Below are 24130 nucleotides of genomic sequence, written 5' to 3' on the forward strand. Positions count from 1 at the left end.
ACTCAATAACAAGAAACCAAACAACCTGATTCAAAATGGGCAAGGGATGTGAGTAGGCATTTCTCCAAAGAAGATATATAAATGGCCAACAAGAACATGAACAGATACTCAACATCTTTCATTCAATCTTTGGGAAAATGCAAACCAAAACCACAATAAGAGATCATCTCATGCCCATTAGGGTGGCTCCTCCCAAAAACCCCAGAAAATAACAGGTGTTGGTGAAGATGTAGAGAAGCTGGAACGCTCGTGCACTGCTACTGGGAATGTAAAATGGCGCAGCGGCTACAGTAGGTGGTGTGTGATAGAATTACCAGACGCTCCAGTGATTACACTTATGTGTATATATATATATATATACCCAAAGGAGTTGAAAGCAAAGTCCTGAAGAGAGATTTGTACATCCATGTTCGTAGCATTAGTTACAATAGCTGAAGAGTGGAAGCAACCCAAGTAACTGTTCATGGATGAATGGATAAACAAAATATTCTTCCGCCTTAAAGAGGAAGGAAATTGTAACATGTGCTACAACATGAATAACCTTGAGGACATGATGCTAAGTGAAATAAGCCAACCGCAAAAGGACAAATCAGGCTGATTCCACTTAGAAGAGGTCCCTAGAGTCATCAAATTCATAGAGCTAAAAGTAGAATGGTGGTTGCAGGGGCTGGGGCAGGGGGGAGAGAGACAGGGAGTTGTTGTTTAATGGGTGTAGAATTTCAGTTTTCCAAGAAGAAAAGACTTCTTGAGACTGGTTGCACAACAACGCAAATACACATAACACTACTGAACTCTACACTTAAAAGTGGTTCAGATGTTAACTTTTATGTTATGGGTATTTTACCATGATATTTAAAAAAAGTATCGCAATCTTCCCAATTCCATTTTTTTTTTTTAAAGTAGTTGATATATATCTAAGTTTGAGCTCTTAAAGTGGTTTGTTGTGCAGGAGAAAGCTCAGTAGAATACTGGCTGTGAGCGCCCCCCCACTGGGACCTGCCTGGAACCACCAGAGTCACAGGCTCTGCTACTCCCACCTTGTGCTGGAGGCTCCAGAGCCGAGGGACAGCCCTGGTGGGCTCATCCCACTCTTGCCAACTAGGCCAGCACATTTTTTCTTTGACTTTGGTTGCGGGCAGGAAATGTAGGGGAAGGTGAGCAACTGGCCTTTAAATATTCAGATACTACCTAAGGAAGTTCAATCAAACAGGCTCAGAAAGTCAGACTAACCTCCAGGAGACACACAAGTCCGATTCACTGTAATCCACATTGCAGTGTTAGAGATGGATGGAGATGGGCTCTGGAATCTTCATCCTACCAGCAGTTGTCACTTACCGGCCATGTGACTGTGGGCAAGTCATGTAATCTCTTTGGGCTAAATTCATCACCTTTAACATGAAGACAATACCTCCTCTATCTATCTAAAAAGGTTATTAAAAATATGTGAAATGAAATATGAAAATGTCTTAAAACTAGTCTAAAGAGCTATCTAGATAAATATGAATTCTTGTGAGCTCTGGAATCTTTGTTTAATAACTGGGGACGATTGTTTCCCCCTTGCTTGGACTTTAGAGGTAAATGGATGTACAGTGTGTAACACCAGAGTGAGCCCAGAGTAGGTTCAATAAAGGATAGTTACGATGGTTTTTATTTACTACTGTTCCCCTGTGAGTGGCCCTGCCCCACCTGCTTCACTAGGAGACGGAGCGACTTGGGGAGGTTGGATGCTGGGAGGCTGGAGCAGTGCATATATTTGACTCTGCCTGTCCAGCAACAATTCCCTTTCTGGCTTCTAAGGGCATCCCTATTCTTTCTTGGGTAATTTCCCTGCCCTTTCTCAGTCCAAGTGCTTCAGGGATGGTGCACCCTCCTCCCTTCCCATCCCCAGCCTGGTCTTCCAGGATGAATCAGTGTATTCCTAGATATTCCATTATATGCCCTCCCATCTTCCCCTTGGCCACAGTGATTGGTTCAGCGATGGGCTCATGACCTAATCCAGGATAATGAAACACTACCCTGGGTCATCTGATGCCCACATTGGAAAAGGAAAACACTCTCTCTGAGATCATTTAGATGGTGAAATATAAGACCGGAATCCAAGAGATGGAGAAAGGCACACAAGGGATGGACAAATCTGGATACATGGGTCCAACCAAGTGTGAACCACTCCTGGACATTTTAGTTACTTGAGCCAATAAATCCAGTACCATCGCCCACCTACCCCACTCCTTTCTTTTTTGGTCAGTTTGTGTTGAGTTTTTGCCATTTGCAACTGAAAGTTTGATTAATGTAATTAGGAGAGGGATAAACTTGAATTTATCCCCCAACCTCAATGATGTCCTTTATTTTCCTTCTGGGAAGATCTCCATAAAAACAGCTCACCCTACGTCCGAACTCTTCCCCTTGCTTCACTTCCTGGGGATAGCCATCAATCAGGAAGCCCTTGGTGTCACTGAGGCTGGCCAACATGGCCTCCTTCAGGAGCTCCAGAATGATGCCCTGGAGCAGAGAGACAGTGGTCAGGATCTGAGCTCTGTACAGAACAACACTAGCATTACTACCCATCTCCACTAATCATCCCATTTTGGAAGGGAGAAAGGTTCAGATAAGATTAACAGCCAAAAGAAATGTATCATATTTCATCCACTCTTAGGTTCACTTTCCCCCCACATTTTATTGTCTATGAAATTGGTAGCTATCTTACAATCAGTCACAGTTTAATAGTGGTTTTTTTTGTGCTGGTATATAGTTATATATGGAATAGTTTATCAGTTATATTTTACTGGGGTGTCTTAAAATAGCATCTTAGAATAGATGAAATATAGTGGCTGTATTTCATATGGTAACACTCCATAAATTAAACATAATGGCAGTTTAAAACTAGGCAAAACATAGTATAGAATGTGCTTCTCTGTTGATTTTTTCCAGTAAATACTTTATAACAGTTGATATTCACTGACTTGAGAGAATTGCTAGGGATGGTAGCTGGTTGAAGAGGAAGCATAAAGCTCTGTTAGCTAATACAGCCTGCACTGTACAAGCCCTAATTACAGAGCCTAGCATGGGCCCTCATAGGGCAGGAATGAATATTTTTTGATACCTATGGCATCCATCAGCTCAGAGACGGATGGTGATTTGAAAGGAAAAAAGATGCATGAAAGGGATATTCTTTACTTAAACTATCTAAGGAAGATACCAGATTGCAAGATAATGCTATCATACTTTCCAGAACTAGACTAAAACATTATTTTCTATTTTCCAAAGGGTTCTAATTATAGGCTCTGCTGCAGCATGCTCACCTCGGCTTTGAAGGTTTTAACACTAACGTGGGGACCAGTTTCCTGGGAGAATATGAGATAGGCTAACACTCGAGGGGCTGGCAGAGCAACAGAGTGGAAGGAACCTGGGCCGGGACATGGTCTGGCAGATGGGTCTCTGCTATGGACCCTCCACCTGCCTCTTGACTTTCACATCAGGGAGAAATAAAATGTCGCTATTGTCTTTTGGGGCTTCTTTTCTCCAGCAGCTTACACTAACTGCAACACTCCCAAATATCCACCCCCGCCTCCCACCAGGGAAAGCAGCTGTTGCTTACTGAGGGTACCAGGTCGCCACGTTCCATGATGTCTCTGATCAATTTGCTTCTTTCAGATTCTGATGCCAGCTCATTACTCAGGAGCTCACTAGTCGAGAGATGTGTAAATCCATATTTTTCCACCAGCTTTTCACACTGTGTGCCTTTGCCAGAGCCCGGGCCACCTAGAAAAGGAGTCATGTATCAGACACCTGTCCCAAGTCTCCATGGTGTACAAGTCTATGCACTTCATTCACCAAGCACATATGGGGTACTTATGCTTTATAGGGAACTGTGTTGGGAGTTGTGGATACAGTGGAGAAGGGGGAACATTCCTTGCCCTCAAAGAGTGGGCTATCCAGGGCAGGGGGATTGGCGGGCGTTATACACAACAAGCAGTTAGTAGGTAGCTACTGTAGTGTTCTAGTGGGGAGAGTTCATGCTGCTCCAGGGGCACTGGGGAGGGGCGCAGGACTCTTTTGGTAGAGACGAAAGAGAAGTTTCCTGGGGAACTGAATATGCTCATGGGCAAAGCACTGACCACGGTGCCAGGTACACAGTGGGTGCTCAACAAATCTTAGCTATTAATTTTTAAAATACATGGTTTTCATTTCCAAACAATCCCAACCGTAGAGAAGAATTATCAGTAGAGAATGAAGAACTTCCTGAAATATTTGAGAGTAAGTAGCCAACCTGATGCCTCATCACTACAGAACACTTTGGTTTCAGTGCCTCCAGACAAGGAGCTAAGCACATCTTGCTACATAACTACATCTTCAGAACCCATTCAGATTTCAGTGGATTTGTCCCAGTAATGTCCTTTGAAGCCAATGGGTCAAATTCAGAATCAAGCATTGCCTTTAGTTGTCAGGTCCTTCTGGTCTCCTTCCATATAGAATAAATTTCTTCATGTTTCCTCGACACTTTTGAAGATTATTTTGTAGAATGTACTTCAGTAAGATTTTTTTCCTGCTGTTTTCTGAATATTATTATTAGTTCTGAGTATGAGCCATATTCCTTGGATGAGCATTATACCCTTGACTCTTTCTCTTGCCTTCCCTCACCCCAATTTCAACCAATTGCTAAGTTGTAAGATATTCTTTTCAGATGTAAAATCATAGCTAACCTTTATCAGGAGCTTACTGTACCACCCACTGTTCTAAGCATTTCATGTATTAATTTAAAATAATCTTAAGAGGCAGGCACTCTTGCCCTTATTTTATAGATGGGGAAGCAGAGGCACAGAGAATTAACTCGACTGCCATAGCTGCGCGGCTGGTTTGTAGCAAGTCAAGGATGTGAAGCCTGACTCCGGCTCTTAGAGGCATTTCCTCCTCTCTTCCCTGCTAGCCAGGCTTGTCTGTAGGAAGAGCAGGTCCTCAAGAGTAATTCCGCCTCCGCAAGGGACAGTGGGTGAGGCTCTGGAGTCCAGCAGACCTGCTAGCAGGGTGATTCGCCTGAAAAGCATTGACGCTTCCGAGGTCCAGAGCATTCAACCGCTTCCCAGTCCCCACAGGATAAGATCCAAACCCCTTAGCATGGCATTTCAACCTTCCAGAATCTAGTTTAAGCTCTCCAACCTTTCTTTTTTTGTTTCATTTCTGATCCTCGTCTAACACTGGCATGTCCAGCTACATACTGTCCCTGCAACAAGACATATTTTTCCAGGCCACCATGCTTTTGCTCTCCCAGATCTTCAGCCTCGTAGGCCCTTCCTTCCTCCTCTAACTATTGAGATCCTCTTCATCTCTTAGGCCTCCATCAGTTGCTTGCCCTTTCTGCCGGGAATCAGTCCTGCCTCCCCTCCCCTCTGTGGGAGGGAGTGGTTTCGACAGCACGTGGGTGCCCTCAGCCTGTCCGCCACTTGGCCTCCAGGTCCCTCACTAGTATCGCACCTTGTACACAGTAGGTGCTTCATAAGTGCCTGAGGAACTGAACTTTTTCCTGTTAGAGGGAATATTGAACGCTAAAATGCAAAATGTGGTGGAGATGTTAACATGGTAGTGAGGATTTATGACTTATTCCACCATTTCCCTGGTTCGCCTCTCTCCATACTCAAAACGCTTTTCTCTGGACAGTTAGCAACTTCCCTCTTGAGGGAAGCTTAGTTGTTGTTCCTTGTTAGAAGGGCCTCGTCTTTTCTCTCCTTTGCCTTGGCAGAAAATAAAGGAAAGGTCCACGTTTTCTACCTTCCACTGTCCGCTAATCGGGAAGGGTTCCGACACCTCACAGGACTGTTGTGGGTGGGCTAGACAGAACAGGAAAGCACCGGTTACAGAGGCTCACAAAAAGAAGGCAGACCACTCAGGAGGAGCAGCTGGTCCCCAGCTAGTGCCACACTCGCTCTGAGCACCAGGACGCGTCTCCTACGATAATAGAAATGGAGGGGGAGTATGGCAACAAGAGGTCACTCAGGCACGAAGTGCTTCCAGATAAAGGAGTAAGGACGACGAGGGGCTGAGCCCCTGCAGAAGCCTCCGGGGCTTCTGTGGCCGGATTCACCTGGAAACCCTTCTCTTGGGATGGCTGGAAGCCAGTCATGTGGAAAAGGTATTTTCAGACTCGGCTTACAAGGCAAAAATGTGGCGCTCTAATGACTTTCTTCCTTCAGCATTCCACGAATCCGACTATTACAGTTTTTGTTCCTCTAAAATGTTATTTAATAAATTTTGACGCAAAGGCAATTAAAAATCTTCAGCTCAAATGAACAACAGCTGTGTTCAGCGGCAGCCCTGCCCCACTTAGGAGCCTTTTGTGGACCAACAGCGGCAAATTCTCAGCATTCTTTGGCCCAATGGTGCAGGCACAGTGGAATTTTAAGTAATCCACACAATGCCTTGATTCTTCCCATGGCTTCCAGCTGGAGAACAAAGTGATTTTTATCACTGCGGTGAAGGCACAGAAACTGCGAGGAGAAATATGAATTTTCATATCATGTCACTTGCACATCTTCGAGGCCTTACGACTTTTAAATAAAAAACAATGGGGCCTTGATATCCCTCCAGGATAATTTGTTATAATGGAAAAAAAATCTTTTGAGGTGCCACATATCAGAACGAGTGGGCTGTGTTCTCGGGTGACAAGATGACTGATGGCAGATGAGGAGTTGTCACATTTCCTGTCATCTCACTGACTTCTGGTGGATCATTACTCAAGGCTCACAGCCCCGAGTGACCCTATACGCAAGACCTCGTGGTGTCATTCACACAGTGTCTGCGATATGAGATCCCGTTTTTGAAGGGGTTGTCAACACAACAAAAGAAAAAAAAGTTGAGAAATCTTTCTTCTCAACCTCCAATATAATTTAATACTTTTTCCATGGAAAGCCTAAGGCACTATATTGTGCAAGCAGAAATACTGGGAACTCTCCGGTCACAGCTAGTAGGTCTCCACTGCTCCCCCCGCCCCCTCACCGACTGAGGTTCCAACAGAGCTATACAGAAGGAGGCCCTGCAGAAGAGCTGCCAACCCGGAGTCCCTGTTGTTCTTTGAGGTGCAGCTGAAAGCTGCATCACCTCACACGCCCACCTGGCCCCCTTCTCCAGTGTGCTATTTCCCGGAGCCATCCTCTGCAAGGAGGCAGCTCCTTGATCCATCAGCCAATCCCCTCTTAGGAGCCAACTCCTGGCTTCATTGGCTGGGTCCTGCAAGAGAAGACCTGCCTCCAAAGCAGCTGTGGCAGGGTGCTTGGCGTCAGGATGGGGTGGCAAAGCTGGTGTGTGTTAGCACATTCTGGGCTCAGGAAGAAAAGACCAAACAAACCATGATGTCAGGTGGAGAATTAGTTGAACCCTCCATCCAAACAAATACAAGTATGTAAGTTTCTATTACACTTTTATCTTTAAATATTTCAAATAATAATGGCATAAAGCTGGTTATAATGTCCTTTGTTGGCATTTTACGGTATCTTGTTAACTGTAGGGCGCCACCTGGAATGAAGCCTATTAATACAGCTCTTCATTTGACTAACATCTGCTGGGCAGCCAGTCGGGGTCAGGTGCTGTGAGAAGCACTGAGAGTAGAAAGACTCCGAGGCCCTGTCCTTTCCATCAGAGAACTCAGTCCAATGGGAGGCTGGCAGGTGAACCCAGCACCACGGCAGTGAGACAGGCCGATGAGCCGGGTCTGTAAACACCATCGCACAAACACTGGAAGGGACTCCTCGCCCAGGCAGGAATCAATGAGTGTGCACAATTCACTGACACAGGGGAAAGGTGGAAAAGAAGAGCACGAGGGGTGAGCTGGGTATCTTTAGTCCAGTGGTTTGGAGTGTGAGGAGGTCCTGTGGAGAATGGCAGGAAGGCGAGGAGAGTAATATACTGGGAAGGGCACCAGGCAGGCAGATCAGTCAATAAAACCCCAGCTCTGCCCCTTACAAGTCGTGTGGCTACAGGGGAGTCTGACTTTCCCTGAGCCTTAGTTTCTTCATCTGTAAAATGAAGGGAAATGAGAACCAACTCTCTGCCTCATTCCACCTTAGACGCTCTTTCCTCCTTCTCTCCCATTCCTGACCAGTTCTTAGGCAACTTTGAAAAGCTGAGTCTACGTTTGAAAAGCCCCTGAAATCTGTCCCTTTGTCCCACATCTCATGAAAAACTCTCCTTGTCCCCATCTCTCTGGCCAAAGATTGGTACTTGGTAAATGTTACGTATAAAAAGGGAAGGTTCCTCATCCTGCTAGTTCTTCCAGAGTTACACCTGCAGGGTGTCATCCAGCGTATCGGGGTTTGAATTACACATAATCTAACATTTGGGGATTAGCCATTACTTAGGGATGTCCAGACCATTTGTAGGTAATTAAGATACATACCAGCATCTGTGTTTACACACACATACACGTATCTGATTTAGAAAACTCAACAAAGTTTATTTCCTCTAAGGCACAGCGTTCTCTGGGTTCTAACTGTCATCAACAAAGTTTTCCAGGCCCTCATTCCCACCAGAGCCTCAGCATTCTTTAAAACTCTTCAGCACCAATGACCTGCATCACTGGCCCAATTTTAGCTCCCTATTGATGTGGCAGAAACTGAGAGTTCCTTATGGTGTGGGTCTGTCATTCCACTCTGCTCGTGTCTTTCTCTCCCCTTTTTCTTTTCCCTTGACCTCACTTCTCAGCTTGTTCTCTGCCCTCTTTGTGACCTCATTGAGTTGGTCCATTCCCTTTGGACCACTTACCTCCTTAGCCAGCTGGACATCAGGCCCTTTCAATTTTTTTTTAAGATTTTATTTATTTGACACAGAGAGAGAGCACACAAGCAGGGGGAGCAGCAGGCAGAGGGAGAGGGCAAAGCGGGCTCCGCGCCTGATGTGGGGCTTGATCCCAGGACCGGCGCCTGATCCCAGAAGTTGGGATTATGACCTGAGCCGAAGGCAGACGCTTAATGACTGAGCCACCCAGGCGCCCCCACCAGGCCCTTTCTAATAGCTGTGAATCCTTTGACCCCATTGAATTCTGTTGTGGCTGCCATGAGAACCACCAACTACTCTGTGCCCAACTTTATGTGCATCTACTCCAGGTTGCTAAAGATTCCTTGAGAAAGCCAGAGAACCAAGCCAACTGGGTCATGCTTTCTAACTTCAAAATAGCTTCTACTGCTTCTGTGTAAATATATTCCTCTTTTGCTGATACCAAATTGGATGTCCATGGATGGATTCTAATATTTCCCCATCGTCCTCAAATCTTCCAACATATTCTTCCAACATACTCAAACATATTCTTATTCTTACAAGCATTATTTATTGTAAATATTTTATTTATTTATCTGACAGTGAGAGACACAGCGAGAGAGGGAACACAAGCAGGGGGAGTGGGAGAGGGAGAAGCAGGCTTCCCGCACAGCAAGGAGCCCAATGCGGGGCTCGATCCCAGGACCCTGGGATCACGACCTGAGCTGAAGGCAGACGCTTAACGACCGAGCCACCCAGGTGCCCCATTCTTACAAGTATTTTTAATCCTATTCACTAGGAAGGTGAAGATTATCTTCTTTCCTCAACATTTTCAAATCATATGTGTCTTCATCTTTTGTCTTCCATCCCTCCTTTCTTTTGTTTGGAAGACTATTTTATACAACTATTCAGCTGAAGGTTGACTTCTCTGCTTTGGCTCTTGTAGCACCGTGGCATTTTCCTTGACAGCACTTTTCACAGTATAATGACTCTCTCTCATCTCTCTGTCTACCATCTATTTAAGGTCTGTCTTCCATATTGGACTCGATGTTTCACAGGCACAGGCTACAGGGATGCTTTGCTCACTCTGGTGCCCAAACATAGTGCGAAACACAATAGACGCTTCATAATCGTGGATCAAAGAATAAATTTTTTATTTTTTATTATTTTAATTCCAGTAGGGTTAACATACAGTGTTATGTTAGTTTCAGATGTACAATATACTGACTCAACACTTTCACACATCACCCAGTGCTCATCACAAGGGCACTCCTTAGTCCTCATCACCTATTTCATCCATCCTTCCCAAGAATAAATTATTTCATTATGACAGGATCCTCACCTCCTTCTTGCTCCAAAAACTTGCTCCTCTTTCTTGTCCACATTAAATGTACTCCTCTCAGTGGGCACCATCTTATCTCTCTTCTGTGTAACAATAGGCTGGTTTCTTTCCAATCCAAATGAAAATATTTCTACCATTGTCTGCATCCTCTAGTTATTTTTATATTCTTTCCTATTTTTTTTCGGCATCCTAAAACTGTTTCCATTTCCCTCTCTTTTACTGACTCCCTGTCCTCTTGCAAGCCACATCCTGCTCTCATCACTCTCTGAAGTTGATCTTTTAGAGTTCAAGAGTGATTGTGCAATTGCCATATAATTTAATGACCTTCTTCTAGTCTTTACTGTTTCGTCCCTTTAGTAGCATTTAATACCATTGATAAACATCTTGGAATTCTCTCTTCTACTGGCTTCCAGGACACATATTTTGCCCACATTTTCTTCCTTCCTTTGCTAGGCTGAAGCTCACAAAGAGTAGAGACTGCTTTATTTTTGTTGGTATCCCCACAGAACCTTGCATGGTGTCACAGGCAACTGTTCAGTAGGGCCAATGTCTAGGAGTCTTGTGGCCCCACAAAAGTGACAACTCGATTTCCTTTCATATCAAAGAAACATTGGACCAAAGGACTCAAGTTCCGGGTTTATATCTCATACCTGTATCTAGTTAGAGGACACTGATCAAGTCACTTATCCTCTTTGAGGTTCAACCTCTTTAATTACAAATTAGGGGACAGCACTTTTATATTGTGATACTATTTTAACATCTTTAAAGATGGACAGTCTTCACAGTTATAGCTTGTGAAGGTATCAAATATCTTTTGCATATCAAACTATCCTATTTTTACATAGTCATCAGAGTTTAAAAATCTATTCGATTCCTACCTTTAGAATTCTTCTTTCTCCCTAAATGAAAATGTGCTCCAAGGTTGGGTTTAGGTTTTTGTAACTGAATGATTCCTTTCCGAGAAAAGCTACTATTCCTTCGGATCATGAACTGACCGTGCCCTAGGAGTGATCCCCAACCACTGTAGGGCTATGAGTCACTTTCAGCCTTCTGTATCTGGGATGAGCTGTATCACCATGCTGAGTTTCAGCAGGCTGTTGCTGAGAAGTGACTGTCTGGCTGGAAACAACTAAGAAAAATAGATCTTTATCCTCAAAGACAATATCTCTATTAGGTTCTGAAATGCACTGCTGCTTCAGGTTATTTGGTGAATAGGATAAAATATGCCAGTGACAGGGTCAGCTGCAGGTTATATGGAAAAACTTCACATGTGACCATGAACTTTTTGATGGCAGGTGATATGCCTTCTGTATCAGGGCCTGGTGTATAGTGGGCAGTCAGTAGTTGTTAGATCAGTGAATGAATGAATGGTAAAGAAGCTGAGAGCTTCAGGGAATGGGAGGTGGCCCTGTACGTGACATTGGGAGTTAGCCGACTTTGGTTCTAGGCCATTCCTGCCTAGAACTAGCTGAGTGATCCTGGGAGACCTTGGGAGATTTTGCCTCTTTGGATGCTGGCTTCCTTGTCTGTGAATTGAAGAGTCTGGATTAAAATTTTTTTAAAGATTTTATTTATTTATTTGACAGAGAGAGAGAGGGAACACAAGCAGGGGCAGTGGGAGAGGGAGAAGCAGGCTTCCTGCTAAGCAGGGAGCCTGACGTGGGGCTCTATCCCAGGACCCTGGGATCATGACCTGAGCCGAAGGCAGACACTAACAACTGAGCCACCCAGGTGCCCCACGTCTGGATTAAATTAGTGGTTCTCTCTCTCTCTGTGTTTATGTGTGTGCATTTTATTACTCTTCCTAAATATTCAAACTTCCCTTCCACAATGCTCCTCTCTGAGGAAGGATTATTTGCCCCTACTTTTTTTAACTTAAGAGTTCCCAAGTGCTTTGGTCAATGAAATATGAGCAGAAGTGGATGTGAGTCACATCTAGACAGAGGTTTTTATAGCCGGGACATGGTTTTCCCCATGTCTCTTGTCCCTTCACCATGAAACTAGCAACGTTTCAGATAGTAAGGGCTCCATCAGCATGGTTACCAGAGTGAATCCTACTCACCTGTTGATGAACATGTAGTATTAGTCCTGAACAAGAAGAAGAAAAGGAGAAAGAAGAAGAAAAAACATCTTTGTTGTTCTACACTACAGAGATTTTTAGGTGGGTTTATTTGTTTCTATAGCATAAGCTAGCTTCTTCTGACAGATACTTTCCCAAACTTGACCGTGCAGAAAAATCACCTAGGGTATTGAAAACATTCCCGAATCAGTAGATCTGTGAACCACCGGGGTTGAAGCCTGGGAAATTATAGTTTTAGAAAGCTTTCCAGGGAAAGTATACAGATATCTGCATTTCACTTTGAAATGTGTAAGGAAAAAAAAGATGTATTGATGGCTGGATAGAGGGATGGATAGAAGGACAGATATGTGATAAGACAAGTTTTAGTAAAATGTTAATGGCAGAATCTAGGTGGTGGCTGTACCAGTGTTCACTGTAAAATTCTTTCAGTTTTGCTGAATGTTTAAAATATTTTCATAATAAATAAAGATGATCAGATGATCTTTAAAAAATTCCCGATGATTCTGATGATTAACCCAATTTGGAACTTCTAGATTAGGTAAGCTTTAAAGAAGGCAATGTGCTGTGAGCTCCCCAGTGTTCACTGCCTGAGTCTTTGTTGATCTTTCCTTTAATATTTACAATGTAATAATGCCGAGATGATGGTGCTATTGTGAATGAATACTTGTTACAATTGTTAATAAAAATCCTCATTGCCTTATCAATAGCAGGGCCATCCTCTCCTTTGCAGATGAGGGGAACTTTTTGTTTTCTTGGCATCAAGCCTGAGAGAATAGAAGGGGGGACTGTGGCCTATTTTGTACCAATGAAGTGGCTCAGAGACAGACATGTTTGGGAAGTCACTGCAGATTGTTCAGATAAAGATGTCTGGTTCACAGTGCTTTGGCTTGATATTTGATCTAATAAGTGTTCTATCAGTGTGTGTGTGTGTGTGTGTGTGTGTGTGTGTGTTAATATTTAGGAGTCACAGCCTTGGTGCCTGTCTTTTCCTCTCACCCAAGTCCTGAACTTTCCTTGCCTTATCTGTATGTAAAAGCTAGAGTTATTTAATCCTTACAACAACTATTTGAAGTAAGTGCTATTTGCAACCCTATTGTACAGGTTAAAAATCTGTATCTGAGGGCACACCTGTGCCTTGGTAACTGCTAAGCTCTACAGCCTCTCACATGTAAGGCCATTCTGGAAATCAGGTAGACCTGCTATTCAGAAATGCACTGCACAGCCTTCAGTCAACCAGGAGCCAGGCTTTCAGGATGTCCCCATAGGGTTGCCAGCTGACATCCAGTTAATTCTTACATCAGACATGCTTACACTACACCCCATCACTGTTTATCTAAAATTTGAATTTAGGGTGCCTGGGTGGCTCAGTTGGTTAAGCGACTGCCTTCAGCTCAGGTCATGATCCTGGAGTCCCGGGATCGAGTCCCACATCGGGCTCCCTGCTCGGCAGGGAGTCTGCTTCTCCCTCTGACCCTCTTCCCTCTCCTGCTCTCTCTCTCTCTCTCATTCTCTCTCTCTCAAATAAATAAATAAAATCTTTAAAAAAAATAAAATAAAATTTGAAATTAACCAGCCGTCTTGTATTTGTATTTGTTAAAACTAGCAACCCTATCAGCCCCACCACTTACTAACCTGGAGACTTTAGGGACATGATTTCATCTCTGTTGTGACAACTCGAACAGTCAATGATTCTGCCATTCACAGAATCTATCATAGGCGCAGAAAGACATGTGAAATGTCTAATTAAGACAAGACTCTGGAATTGGATTCCATGACTTTAGCTCTTAGAGAGAGAGACAAAACAAGGAAGGTTCAGGTCTTGGGTGAGAGGAAATGGCATGCACCAAGGCAGTGATTCCTAGACATTTCCACCACATGATGTTGTGAACTCCTATAGCTCTTAGTACAAACCATTCTCCACCCTAAACGTTTCCATTCTAATCCCATCTCCAACCCAACCCCATCCCTATCCTCACCCCATCTCCATTCCATTCCACCTTCATTCTACACCCACCTCCATCCCACCCCATCCCCATCTCGGCTCCATCTCCATCCTAACTCTCTCCAAACAGAGACAGAGACAGGATTTCCAAATTGTGGTATAAATACTACTAAAAATCTGTCCTTTTCTTCTTCACCCAGAGGTCTCCAGGGCCTGTTCCAGACCTGACTCACCAAGCTTATAGACTAGAGCCTTCCAAAAGTTGCTTCAGTCAGGCTCCTTTTTTTTTTTTTTTTTTGAGAGGGAGAGGGGAGGGGCGGAGGGAGAGGGAGAGGGAGAGACTCTTAAGCAGGCTCGTCTGCCTGATCTCACGACCCTGAGATCATGACCCGAGCCGAAATCAAGAGTTAAACGTTTAACTGACTGAGCCATCCAGGCGCCCCCAGTCAGGCTCTTCTTATTTAGGTCTCTAAATTCTGAGAATTCATTGTTGAAGAGTATTCTGCCTCTTCCAAATTCATCTTAAACTTATCAAGCCACCTTTTTTCCTATTGTGTAGCCCACTTTACACTATGATCTTAGACATGCATTAAATGAATATAGTAGGCAATTTACAAACTTAGCCTATCCTTTCTATGTTTTCCTTCTTTTAAAGAAAATAGTTTTTCTCTACTGTCAAAGAAATATATGCTCCTTATTGAAGATTTAAATAATTCAGAAAAGTAAAAAGAAAAATCTCCCATAATCATACTTTCCAAAGGTAACTGCCAGAAATATTTTGTTTTCTTCCTTTTTTTTTTTTTTAAAGATCTCATTTATTCATTTGAGAGAGAGAGAGACAGAGAGAGCACAAGCAAAGGGAGCGGCAGAGGAGGAGGGAGAAGCAGGCTCCCTGCTGAGCTGGGAGCCTGACATGGGGCTCGATCCCAGGACCCTGGGATCATGACCCAAGCCAAAGGCAGATGCTTAACCATCTGAGCCACCCAGGCGCCCCTGTTTTATTTCTTTGCAGCTTTTTTTCTATACATGGTCTTCTGGTTTGTTTTTCACTGGGAATCTGTTGCGCTGACATTTCTCCTCTTTGGGCTTCTGTATTCTCGTCTGAAAATAAGCTTGTTGGACTAGATAAATTCCAAAGTCATTTCCAGCACTGCCAGTCTGTATTTCTGTCTTTGTCAGAGAACATAGAGGATATTTGTACTTGCAGTCTATTTATGTACTGTAAAAGGAAGTGAGGATATTTAAGACCGGTAGAGACATTTGTAGTGGATGTTAGTTGGATTACATCTGGGGTTTTGTGTTCAATTTTGGGCCACACCACGGAAATTGGAAGTCTTATCTGCTACGATGGGAATATAAAATTGGTACAATCTTTTAGAAAGGCAATCTGGTATATAAGTCAAAAGTCTTAAATTTTTTTTAGTCAGTGGATTTATTGTAAGGAAAAAAAATCGCTGTTTAGGACATAGATATTCATTAGAGAATTTTTAATGAAAGCAAAAAATTGGTGAAAAATGCATGACAATAGGAATAAACGGAATAAATTATAGCTATTCAAAGAAATAGTGTGTGGTCATTAAAATGATGTATTGAAAGAGGACAGATACAAACAAATACATATACTATGATTCCATTTATATAAAGTTCAAAAATATCAATGGTATTCCTTGCAGGGGACAGTGAATAGGAGGGGGTACAAGGAACCTTCTGGGATGTTGGTCATGTTCAATTTCTTGATCTGTATGTTGGTAAGGTGAATGTGATACTTGGGGAAAATTTATCAAGCTGAACACTCATGATTTGAGTGCTTTTCTGTTTTTCTGTTTCAGTTCAATTGCAAGAAAACCTCAAGACATGACATAGTATATTCAGGATCTTGGAAAGGCCCCTAAGATATTTTGTTAGGTATAAAAAGTAGGATTTAAAGTTGCATGATCTCATTTTGATGAAGAATATATATTTAAAAAATATATATACATAGAAACAACAGGGCTATAAATCAGCTTCTTAATAGTATTAATCTTTAAGCTTTGGGATTTTGGGTGATTTGTTGTGATTGACACATGTTTTCTAGGATGAAGATGTATTTTTTTAAAAATATTTGAATTATTTATTTAGAGAGAGAATGAGCAAGAGAGAGAGATCGAGAGAGAGAGAGCACAAGAGGGGCAGGGAAAGGGCAGAAGGAGAGGGAGAAGCAGACACCGTGCTGAGCAGGGAGCCCGACACGGGCTTGATTCCAGGATCCTAACTTGAGCTGAAAGCAGACGCTTAACCAATGGAACCACCCAGTTGCCCCAAAGATGTATTATTTTTATAAAAAGAAAAGTTCTTAAATTAAAAAAAAAATCTGGTAATCTGTTTTAGGAGAGATTTTGGCTGCATGAGTCCCAAGAGAAATGAGGGAGTGGGAAATAATAAAAGTAGAACAAATTCCTCAAGGGTACTTTTTCCCTTCTGGTCCTCCCTTGCCTGCTCACCAGCCGTGGACTCATCCTTGGTCAATATCACATTATCTCTCTGCATCCAGGGCATCTATGATTTGGTCCATCTTCTTCCTCTTCCTGGGCCATGAAGGGCATATTCCTACTACTGTGATTTGTTCCCTACTTAAAATCTCCCTTCTGGGAAGGGAGAAGAACAAATGTCTCTCTTCAGCCCTCTCTCAAGCTTAGGGGATCCCACCCATTCTCTGAGGCTCCCCTTAGTTCTCAGCCTCCCCGGGAAGGGGCTCCCAACCATTGAGCCATTGTGCTTTCTTTGTCCTCCCATTCCTGCTAACACTCACTAAATAGTTCCTTTGTCAGTTAACTCTACACTGTCCAGTATTAAGTCTGAAGTTTTCATAAACATCAATTCTTGCCTCATCAAATAGATTATAAGCTCCTTGAGGGATGGGAACATTAAAAAAATTAAAAAATAATTCTCCTTCTTTTCTTGTTCTCCTATCTTCAAGGACAGTTTAACATTAAATCAACTTTAGTCTACATTCCCTTCTTTGAATGATGGTAACACTTGGAATCAGTACCATCAAAGTCAATGATTTGTTAACTATTTGTTTTGTATTTTGCTTCCTGGCATCTATGCCAGTTACATAGTGGTGGACTGGAATTTGATTCTGATAGGGAAGCCACATGCTACTTTACTCAGCAAAATTTACCAAAGGCATGAATTTTTATATTTTGTTTCTATGGGAAAGGGCCAGGAAGACTTTATAAAGACTCCATATCGATCTTTCAGGACCCATCCAGAGGAATAGTCTCTTAGTTATGGTTGGTTCTTAAAAATGGCCAAGCCCCATGGGTTACCTTGGTGGCTCAGTTGGTTAAGTGTCTGCCTTTGGCTCAGGCCATGATCCCAGGGTCCCGGGCTCCTTGCTCAGTGGGGAACCTGTTTCTCCCTCTCCCTCTGCCTGCCGCTCCCCCTGCTTGTGCTCTCTCTCTCTTTCATTCTGTCAGATAAATAAATAAATAAAATCTTTAAAAAAAAATGGCCAAGCCATTTTTGAAAAAACAAAACAAAACAAAACTTTTTTTCAAGTTGAAACCTCTGCTTTTGTCATTACGACTCTGAGAAGGTTATTGGTAGAAGACAAGTTAATATATTTACTTCTGACAATGAAGCCTTTATATCTTCCATTCCATTTTAATCCATTCATTCATTCTTTCTAAAGATCTGAACTGAACGGTTACTAAGTGCCAGGTGTCTGGAAAGGTGCTTCGGAAAGAAGGGAAAAAAAGAAAAAGACAGGGCATGGTCTTTGTCTTCTAGGAGATTTAGCAAAAACCATTCTCCAGCCAACGGCCATCATTGCCTTCAAGCAAGCGGTCAGTGGAAGAAGGAGTCTCCAGTAGATTCTAGGAGACTGTTGGTTGGGCTCAGCCGGGTTTCTCACTGCTTAACATTCTCTTCCTTTCTCAACAAATGTTGGAATGAGGGACCGTCTCAGAACCTGCCTCAACAGCTCCACCCAGACCAAGTTGAGGATTTCCAAGAAAAATAAGACTGTGTTCTGCTTGATGCTCCGTCCATGCCTGCTTTCCACGCATTTACTGTAAGAGTTAGTCCGTGCAGGAAAATATGTAATTAGACCAAATAAGTTCCTTCCATTTTATTTTTTTAAAAGATTTTATTTATTTATTTGAGAGAGCAAGAATGAGAGAGAGAGAGCACATGAGAGGGGGGGAGGGTCAGAGGGAGAAGCAGACTCCCTGCTGAGCAGGGAGCCCGATGTGGGACTCGATCCCGGGACTCCAGGATCATGACCTGAGCCGAAGGCAGTCGCTTAACCAACTGAGCCACCCAGGCGCCCAAGTTCCTTCCATTTTAAATTGAGGTCATTTGGCTAGAGTGGATGGGCAGGTGGGTGGCACTGACACAGTGATCCACTTTCTGGTGGAAAGCATTCCTCAAAGCACAGTAGAGCCACAAGGAACACTGCCTTCAGAGTCAGTGCCCTAGACAATATGAAAAAATAAATCTACTGGGTCACAGGACTATGTCCTGTTAACACAAAATAGCTGCACTCAGTTACAAGAGGAGAGAGTCTTTCATTGCCTTGACCACCTGATGGTTGGTCGAAATATGTTTCATTTACAACTAAAAAAATGCTCTGAGACTCTTAGTTCTGGAGTCTAGAGCAAAATGAGAGGGGAATAGTTTGGGAATATTACATTTGGGAAGGCCAAAACAGTTACCGTCCCCTTAATCACTGGCTTGTTATTCTGCTTTATTCCTCAAGGCTAAATCCGGCCTCCTCCTACAGTGAAATCTGTGTTGGGTTGTAAACAACTGCTGTAATGTGTCCACAAGAGGAAGTGGCAGCCAAAAGGCAGCTGTAAGCCCAGGGCCTAAGAGATACTCTCCCGCTTCAACTTCCCTGATCCCAGCCGACCCCAGGTGCTCCAGGTAGAATACCACTTAACAGGTCAGTCCCTTAAGGAGTGCTTACTTTTAACAAATGACACTAGAAACAGATAGATGAGCTTCCCCAACCTCTTAACCTGTCAGGGCTCCCCCATCCTGTAGGTGTCCTCACCTCTTTCCAATTCATTTCCAATCCCATCCCGGCCTCCCCTTTCTCGGGGTCCTCTCTTTCTCATTGGCTGTCTCCCCTCACTCACCATAGGATAGTTGTAATAATAGCTAGTGCTTGTTGAATATTTGCTAGGAGTGCTGTGACATGTGTTAACTCATTTCATCCTCACATCAACACTATGACCCAGATAACATCATTACCTCCACACCACAGGTGAGAAGACTGAGGAAGAGAGGGTATAAGGATGTTGCCCAAGGCCAGGACAGAGGGGAGATGGCATGTGAACTCAAGTAGGTCGAGCTCTTAACTAGACTCTATACCATTTTTTTTTAAAGATTTTTTTATTTATTTGAGAGAGAGAGAGAGAGAGAGAGAAGGGGGAGGGACAGAGGCAGAGGGGGTGGGAGAGAATCTCAAGCAGCCTCTGTGCCCAGCAAGGAGCATGAGGTGGAGCTGGATCCCACAACCCTGAGATCACGACCTGAGCCAAAATCAAGTCAGACAATTAACTGACGGAGCCACCCAGACCCCCCAGTACTACGTCTCTTTATATAAATATGCTTCACTCTCTCATGTCCACTTTTGACCCTCTTTCCCTTTAGATGCTGCCCTATCTTTGCTTTCTCTGAGAGCCGAGTCTCTTGCAAGTTAGTCTATTCGCATCCTCATTTCCTTACCTCCCAAGTGCCCCTCAACCAGCTCGCTTCACTCCTTTCTGTTCCACTGGAACTGCTCTCACCAAAGGCACCAGTAACTCTGTGGATGCCAAACTCAGCAGGCAATTCTCATGTACATTTTATTTAACCTTGCCCACATGGAAACTCTCCCTTCCCTTGCCTGCTAGGACACCATTTGCTCTTGATATTCTGCTTTCCTCTCTGTTTTCTCCTCCCTGGGCTCTGGCATGGGCGTGTCCTGGACTCCAGGTCTCAAACCCCTTCCAGCCTCACTGTCCCTAAGCTCCCCGGGCTGATCCCTCGCACATGCGCGGTTTCACTGCCGTTGTATCCCGGTGAATTCCACACCTGTGTCTACAGCCAGGACTCGTTATTTTGGATACTAGATTTCAAAATCCTCTTGTCTAATGGACGTTACCTGATGGATGTCCCATAAGCATCTCAATCTTAAAATGTTTAAAACTAAACCCTTCATCACTCTCTTAAAACCCATTTCTTCTCCACGTGCTTTATCTCCTTGAAGGACACCTCTGTTCACCTGGTCATTTAAACTAGCCACTTCCGAGTCATGCTCATTTCTCTCATTCACTCGAACACAAGGGATCTTTATGTCCTACTGATTCTACTTCCTGAAATCTTTTGGATGGGCTTCCTCTTTTCCACTTCCACAGCCTCCTTGTTCCTCATCTGCAGGACCACCCAGCTGACCTCCCGGCTGGCCTCCCTGCTGCAGCCGAGGCGCCCTCTCTCTGCTTCCAGAGTGTGCTGTCTTGAAATCCAGATCTGGTGACGTGTGACAGAGTAGAAGCCCTGACAGCTCCCCGTGGCTACGGGCTGAAGTTTACATTTGCTAGCCGGGTGTTCTCAGTCTTTCCTGCCCTGGATCCTGCCTCGGTCTCCAGCTCGGCCTCTCACCGCTTCCCACCCCCGCACCTCGGAGGCTCTCGCGCACGCGCACGCGTTCCTCTCCTTGCCGGGGACCCACGCCAACTTTCTTCCCACTCAGCACTTGGCCAATTCCATTTCTTTCTCCGGACTCAGCCGACTGTCCGCTCAATGTCCACATACCCGCTTCAGTCTTTCTCCCCATTTACCTGAGCCGCGGCCGTGACATGTGCTACGCTGTGCGAGTTGCTTGCTCCCTCCCTATAACATGAGCTCCTTGAGATCTTTCATCTTTGTATGATTAAGCCTATCACTTTGCTCATATATGGTAGAAACTCAATAAATGTATCAAGGGAATTAATGAAAGTCACCCAAAGGAATATACAGTTAATGGGAGAATTTAATAGAGCACTGAGAAAATATTTTTATCATTAGGGAGTTACACAGCCCCCCTGAAGTCTGTATATCCCTTGGCCTAGGCTTTTTTCCCCTCCACCTCCAAACTAAGCCATTGTTTGAAATCAATATGTGGTCAAGGTGCTCTATCCAACCCACAAAGAGAATCTCAGAAGCATGGGGTTCCTGCAGATATACCTAGAATCACATTCTCAAACACTTGCTCATTGTTGCCCTTGGCTCTTTGAAATACTTTCAGTAATGCTCACAAAAAAGATACCCACATATGCCTCTTAGTAAAAAGATGCAGTGTGTATTCCAAAATCAATGTGCTTTGGGGGTGGGGGGAAGTGTTCAGAATGGTTCAAATACTTTTATGGCTTCAAATTGTTTCCTGTTTTGAAGTTATTAAGGAATTGCAAATAATTGGCAGAACATGGCTGAGGCACTCAGAGATCTGTTTCATTGATATTCATTTGATGTCTTATTATTTTGTCTTTGCTTTCAGACATCAATAGCTAGCTATATAGGAAAAGTCAAATAGAAAATTGGAGCATTCATTATGGCAAGCTCTTCCCCCACCCACTCTACTCCCATAACCTCTCCTTACTACATGTCTATAACAGTTTTAGAGCATGGGCTTTGAAGTCTGGGAAAGTGGGGTATGAGTCCCAACTCTGTCACTTATTAACTGTGTAACCTTGGGAAAGTTCCTTAACCTTCTGAGCCTCTACTTCTTCATCTGTAAAATGGGGAAGAACATGAGTACTGATGAATGGTGTGAGAAATAAATAATACGTAAGAAGGCAGGCAGCACAGTATTTAGAATGTAGTAAGTCACAAGTATATATTAGTTTTAATACTATTATTAAGTAATTCAAATAAATATTTGGGAGGTAGAAGATGAGAACCTGGACTTACTGAATTGCCTTCACACTTTACTTCCTTGGAAATATGTCTCTGTTGCACATGCTTTCAATTAAGGGAACGGTTAGCAATGTGTTAATTCATAGGCAGCTCAAATTTGGGGTGCACAGAAAACAAATATTATTTTGCCATTTTAAAAGAAATTCAGAGAGGCTAAGGGATTGGCCCAAGGGCACAGAGAGGTTAGATATAACATAAGATTTTGGGTGTTCTGTCATTTCCAGTGCTGGGTCCTTCTAGAGTCTGTGGCATTGATCAATCTTAGTGGGTCTCAGAACAGGCAAAAAAAAGCTTTCAGTGAGTCAGGCCTGGAAATGTGGCCTTGGGTGAGTGAACAGGTTGAGTAAATCTTCACCAGGTGACTCTGTTGGTAAGTTAATGGTGTTTCCAAAAAGATTTCAAGAAATGGGAAGGGGGACAATGAGTATGATGGCATGAGGTCCCCAAACCCTTTACTTGGTAAAAGTCATTCACTTGTGTGCTTTTCTTTTTAGGAGTAATTTGCTCTTCTGGATGACTCAATTGACTCAGCAACATTCCTTTCTTGAGGCAATAATTTAAAAAACATGGAAAAACCCTGTACTTCTGCCATGTCATGCAGTATTCCAAGGACTGTTTAATGTCTTTTTGAACCTCATCGTTCTCTAAGTATAGTAAGCCCTGGATAAAGGTTTATTAATTTGGTCTGATTAAATGAAGAAAGTGTTTTGTTCTATTCAACATTACTTAGAGCCTTTTTGCAGTGAAAAGGTTTATGTAATTAAGTAGGTTCATTGTCAGCACACAATGCCTGCATTTATCCAACATTAGAAAGACATCCCGTTGGTTTGTAAATGTGTTTGAGACTCTCTTGGAAGATGGCTCAATGTTTCTCTTCCTTTACTCTCCCATCCTGAATGGCCTGGACTTTGAAAATACAGATGTCAGGCCGGAAGAGTGCCAAAATGGCCCTTAATAACTGTATGCCTTCATGGAGAAAGGGGTGTGGAAATCATGTGTCCAGAGCAGAGATGATGTTTCAGTTAGGGCAGACCACAGGTTTGACAGTCAGATGGAAACATATTTCTTTCTGTGAACCCAGTCTAGCTGATGAGCTACCTGTTTTCATTTTATAGTAGAAACTCAATTAAATCTAGTCTGAGTTTTCTTAGTCTAATCCAGTAATTTCTGATAACCATGATAGTCCATCTTCTGCTATAGACTGAATGTTGGTGTCCCCTTCAAATCCATATGTTAAATCCTAAAGCCTGATGTGATGGTATCAGGAAGTGGGGCTTTGGAAGGTGATTAGGTCATGAGGGTGGAGTCCATATGAGTAAGATTAGTGCCTTTTTAAAAGAGGCCTCAGAAATCTCCTTCACCCCCTCCACCATGTGAGATTACAGGGAAAAGACAGCTGTCTACGAATCAGGATATAAGCCTTCATCAGACATCAAATCTGCCAGTGTCTTGATCTGGGACTTCCCAGCCTCCAGAACTGTAAGAAATGAGTTTTTGTTGTTTGTAAGCCACCCAGGCTATGGTATTTTGTTATAGCAGCCTGATGGGACTAATTCAAGCTCCAAGTTCAGTCTTCATGTCAGGGCTATTCTCCCACCTGAAGGGTTTCCTATACCCTTCCTCCGGTCCTGGTTCTTCCAGTGCCAATGATCCCTGAGATCTGTCCCTTCCACCTCCATGTAGCCCCTGCTTTGGAGTCTCCTGTTGGTCCTCCTGATGCATTCCTCTTTGCCCACCTCTGACTAGTACCCAGGCTTTCCTTTAAGGCATCCCTCATACCACTGGCCACAGAAACATTCAGAACTTTTTCAGGCCCACAGCGGCCCAGAGAAATGGGCTTTCAGTAGATGCACCCTTTTATCCCTGACCCCTTGCTCACATTTGTGAAGTTATTTGCTTTTGAAAGGACAAGTGAAAATAAGGCACAAGGGACTATTTTCTCCTCCAAGATTTCCCAAAGGCTAAGTATAGGGTTTCATACACCTGCTTAACATACCCCTACCTCAATTAATCCTAACTGGTTTTCAAAGTGTGATGCTGGGGGTAGGGTGGGGTCCTTTATCTTTTTCTTTCTTTTTAAAAAAAATTAATTCCAGTATAATTG

The 24130-nt window shown here is 43.4% G+C and overlaps 1 protein-coding gene across 3 annotated transcripts in view; it reads right to left on the reverse strand.

The window, feature by feature from the left end:
- AK5 (adenylate kinase 5) overlaps nucleotides 1-24130 on the reverse strand; it is a 233892-nt gene that overhangs the window by 23291 nt on the left and 186471 nt on the right. For all 3 annotated transcript variants that reach the window (XM_073896487.1, XM_025871956.2, XM_073896488.1), the window contains exons 11-12: nucleotides 3596-3759; nucleotides 2383-2499 (exon numbers count right to left, since the gene is read on the reverse strand). In XM_073896487.1, the coding sequence (XP_073752588.1) occupies nucleotides 2383-2499; nucleotides 3596-3759 (281 nt within the window). The remainder of the gene's footprint in view (nucleotides 1-2382; nucleotides 2500-3595; nucleotides 3760-24130) is intronic.

The sequence above is a fragment of the Callorhinus ursinus genome, unplaced genomic scaffold, assembly GCF_003265705.2.
Source record: "Callorhinus ursinus isolate GAN/ISIS: 27379988/994484 unplaced genomic scaffold, GSC_fseal_2.0 scaffold9, whole genome shotgun sequence".
Taxonomy (NCBI): Eukaryota; Metazoa; Chordata; class Mammalia; order Carnivora; family Otariidae; genus Callorhinus; species Callorhinus ursinus.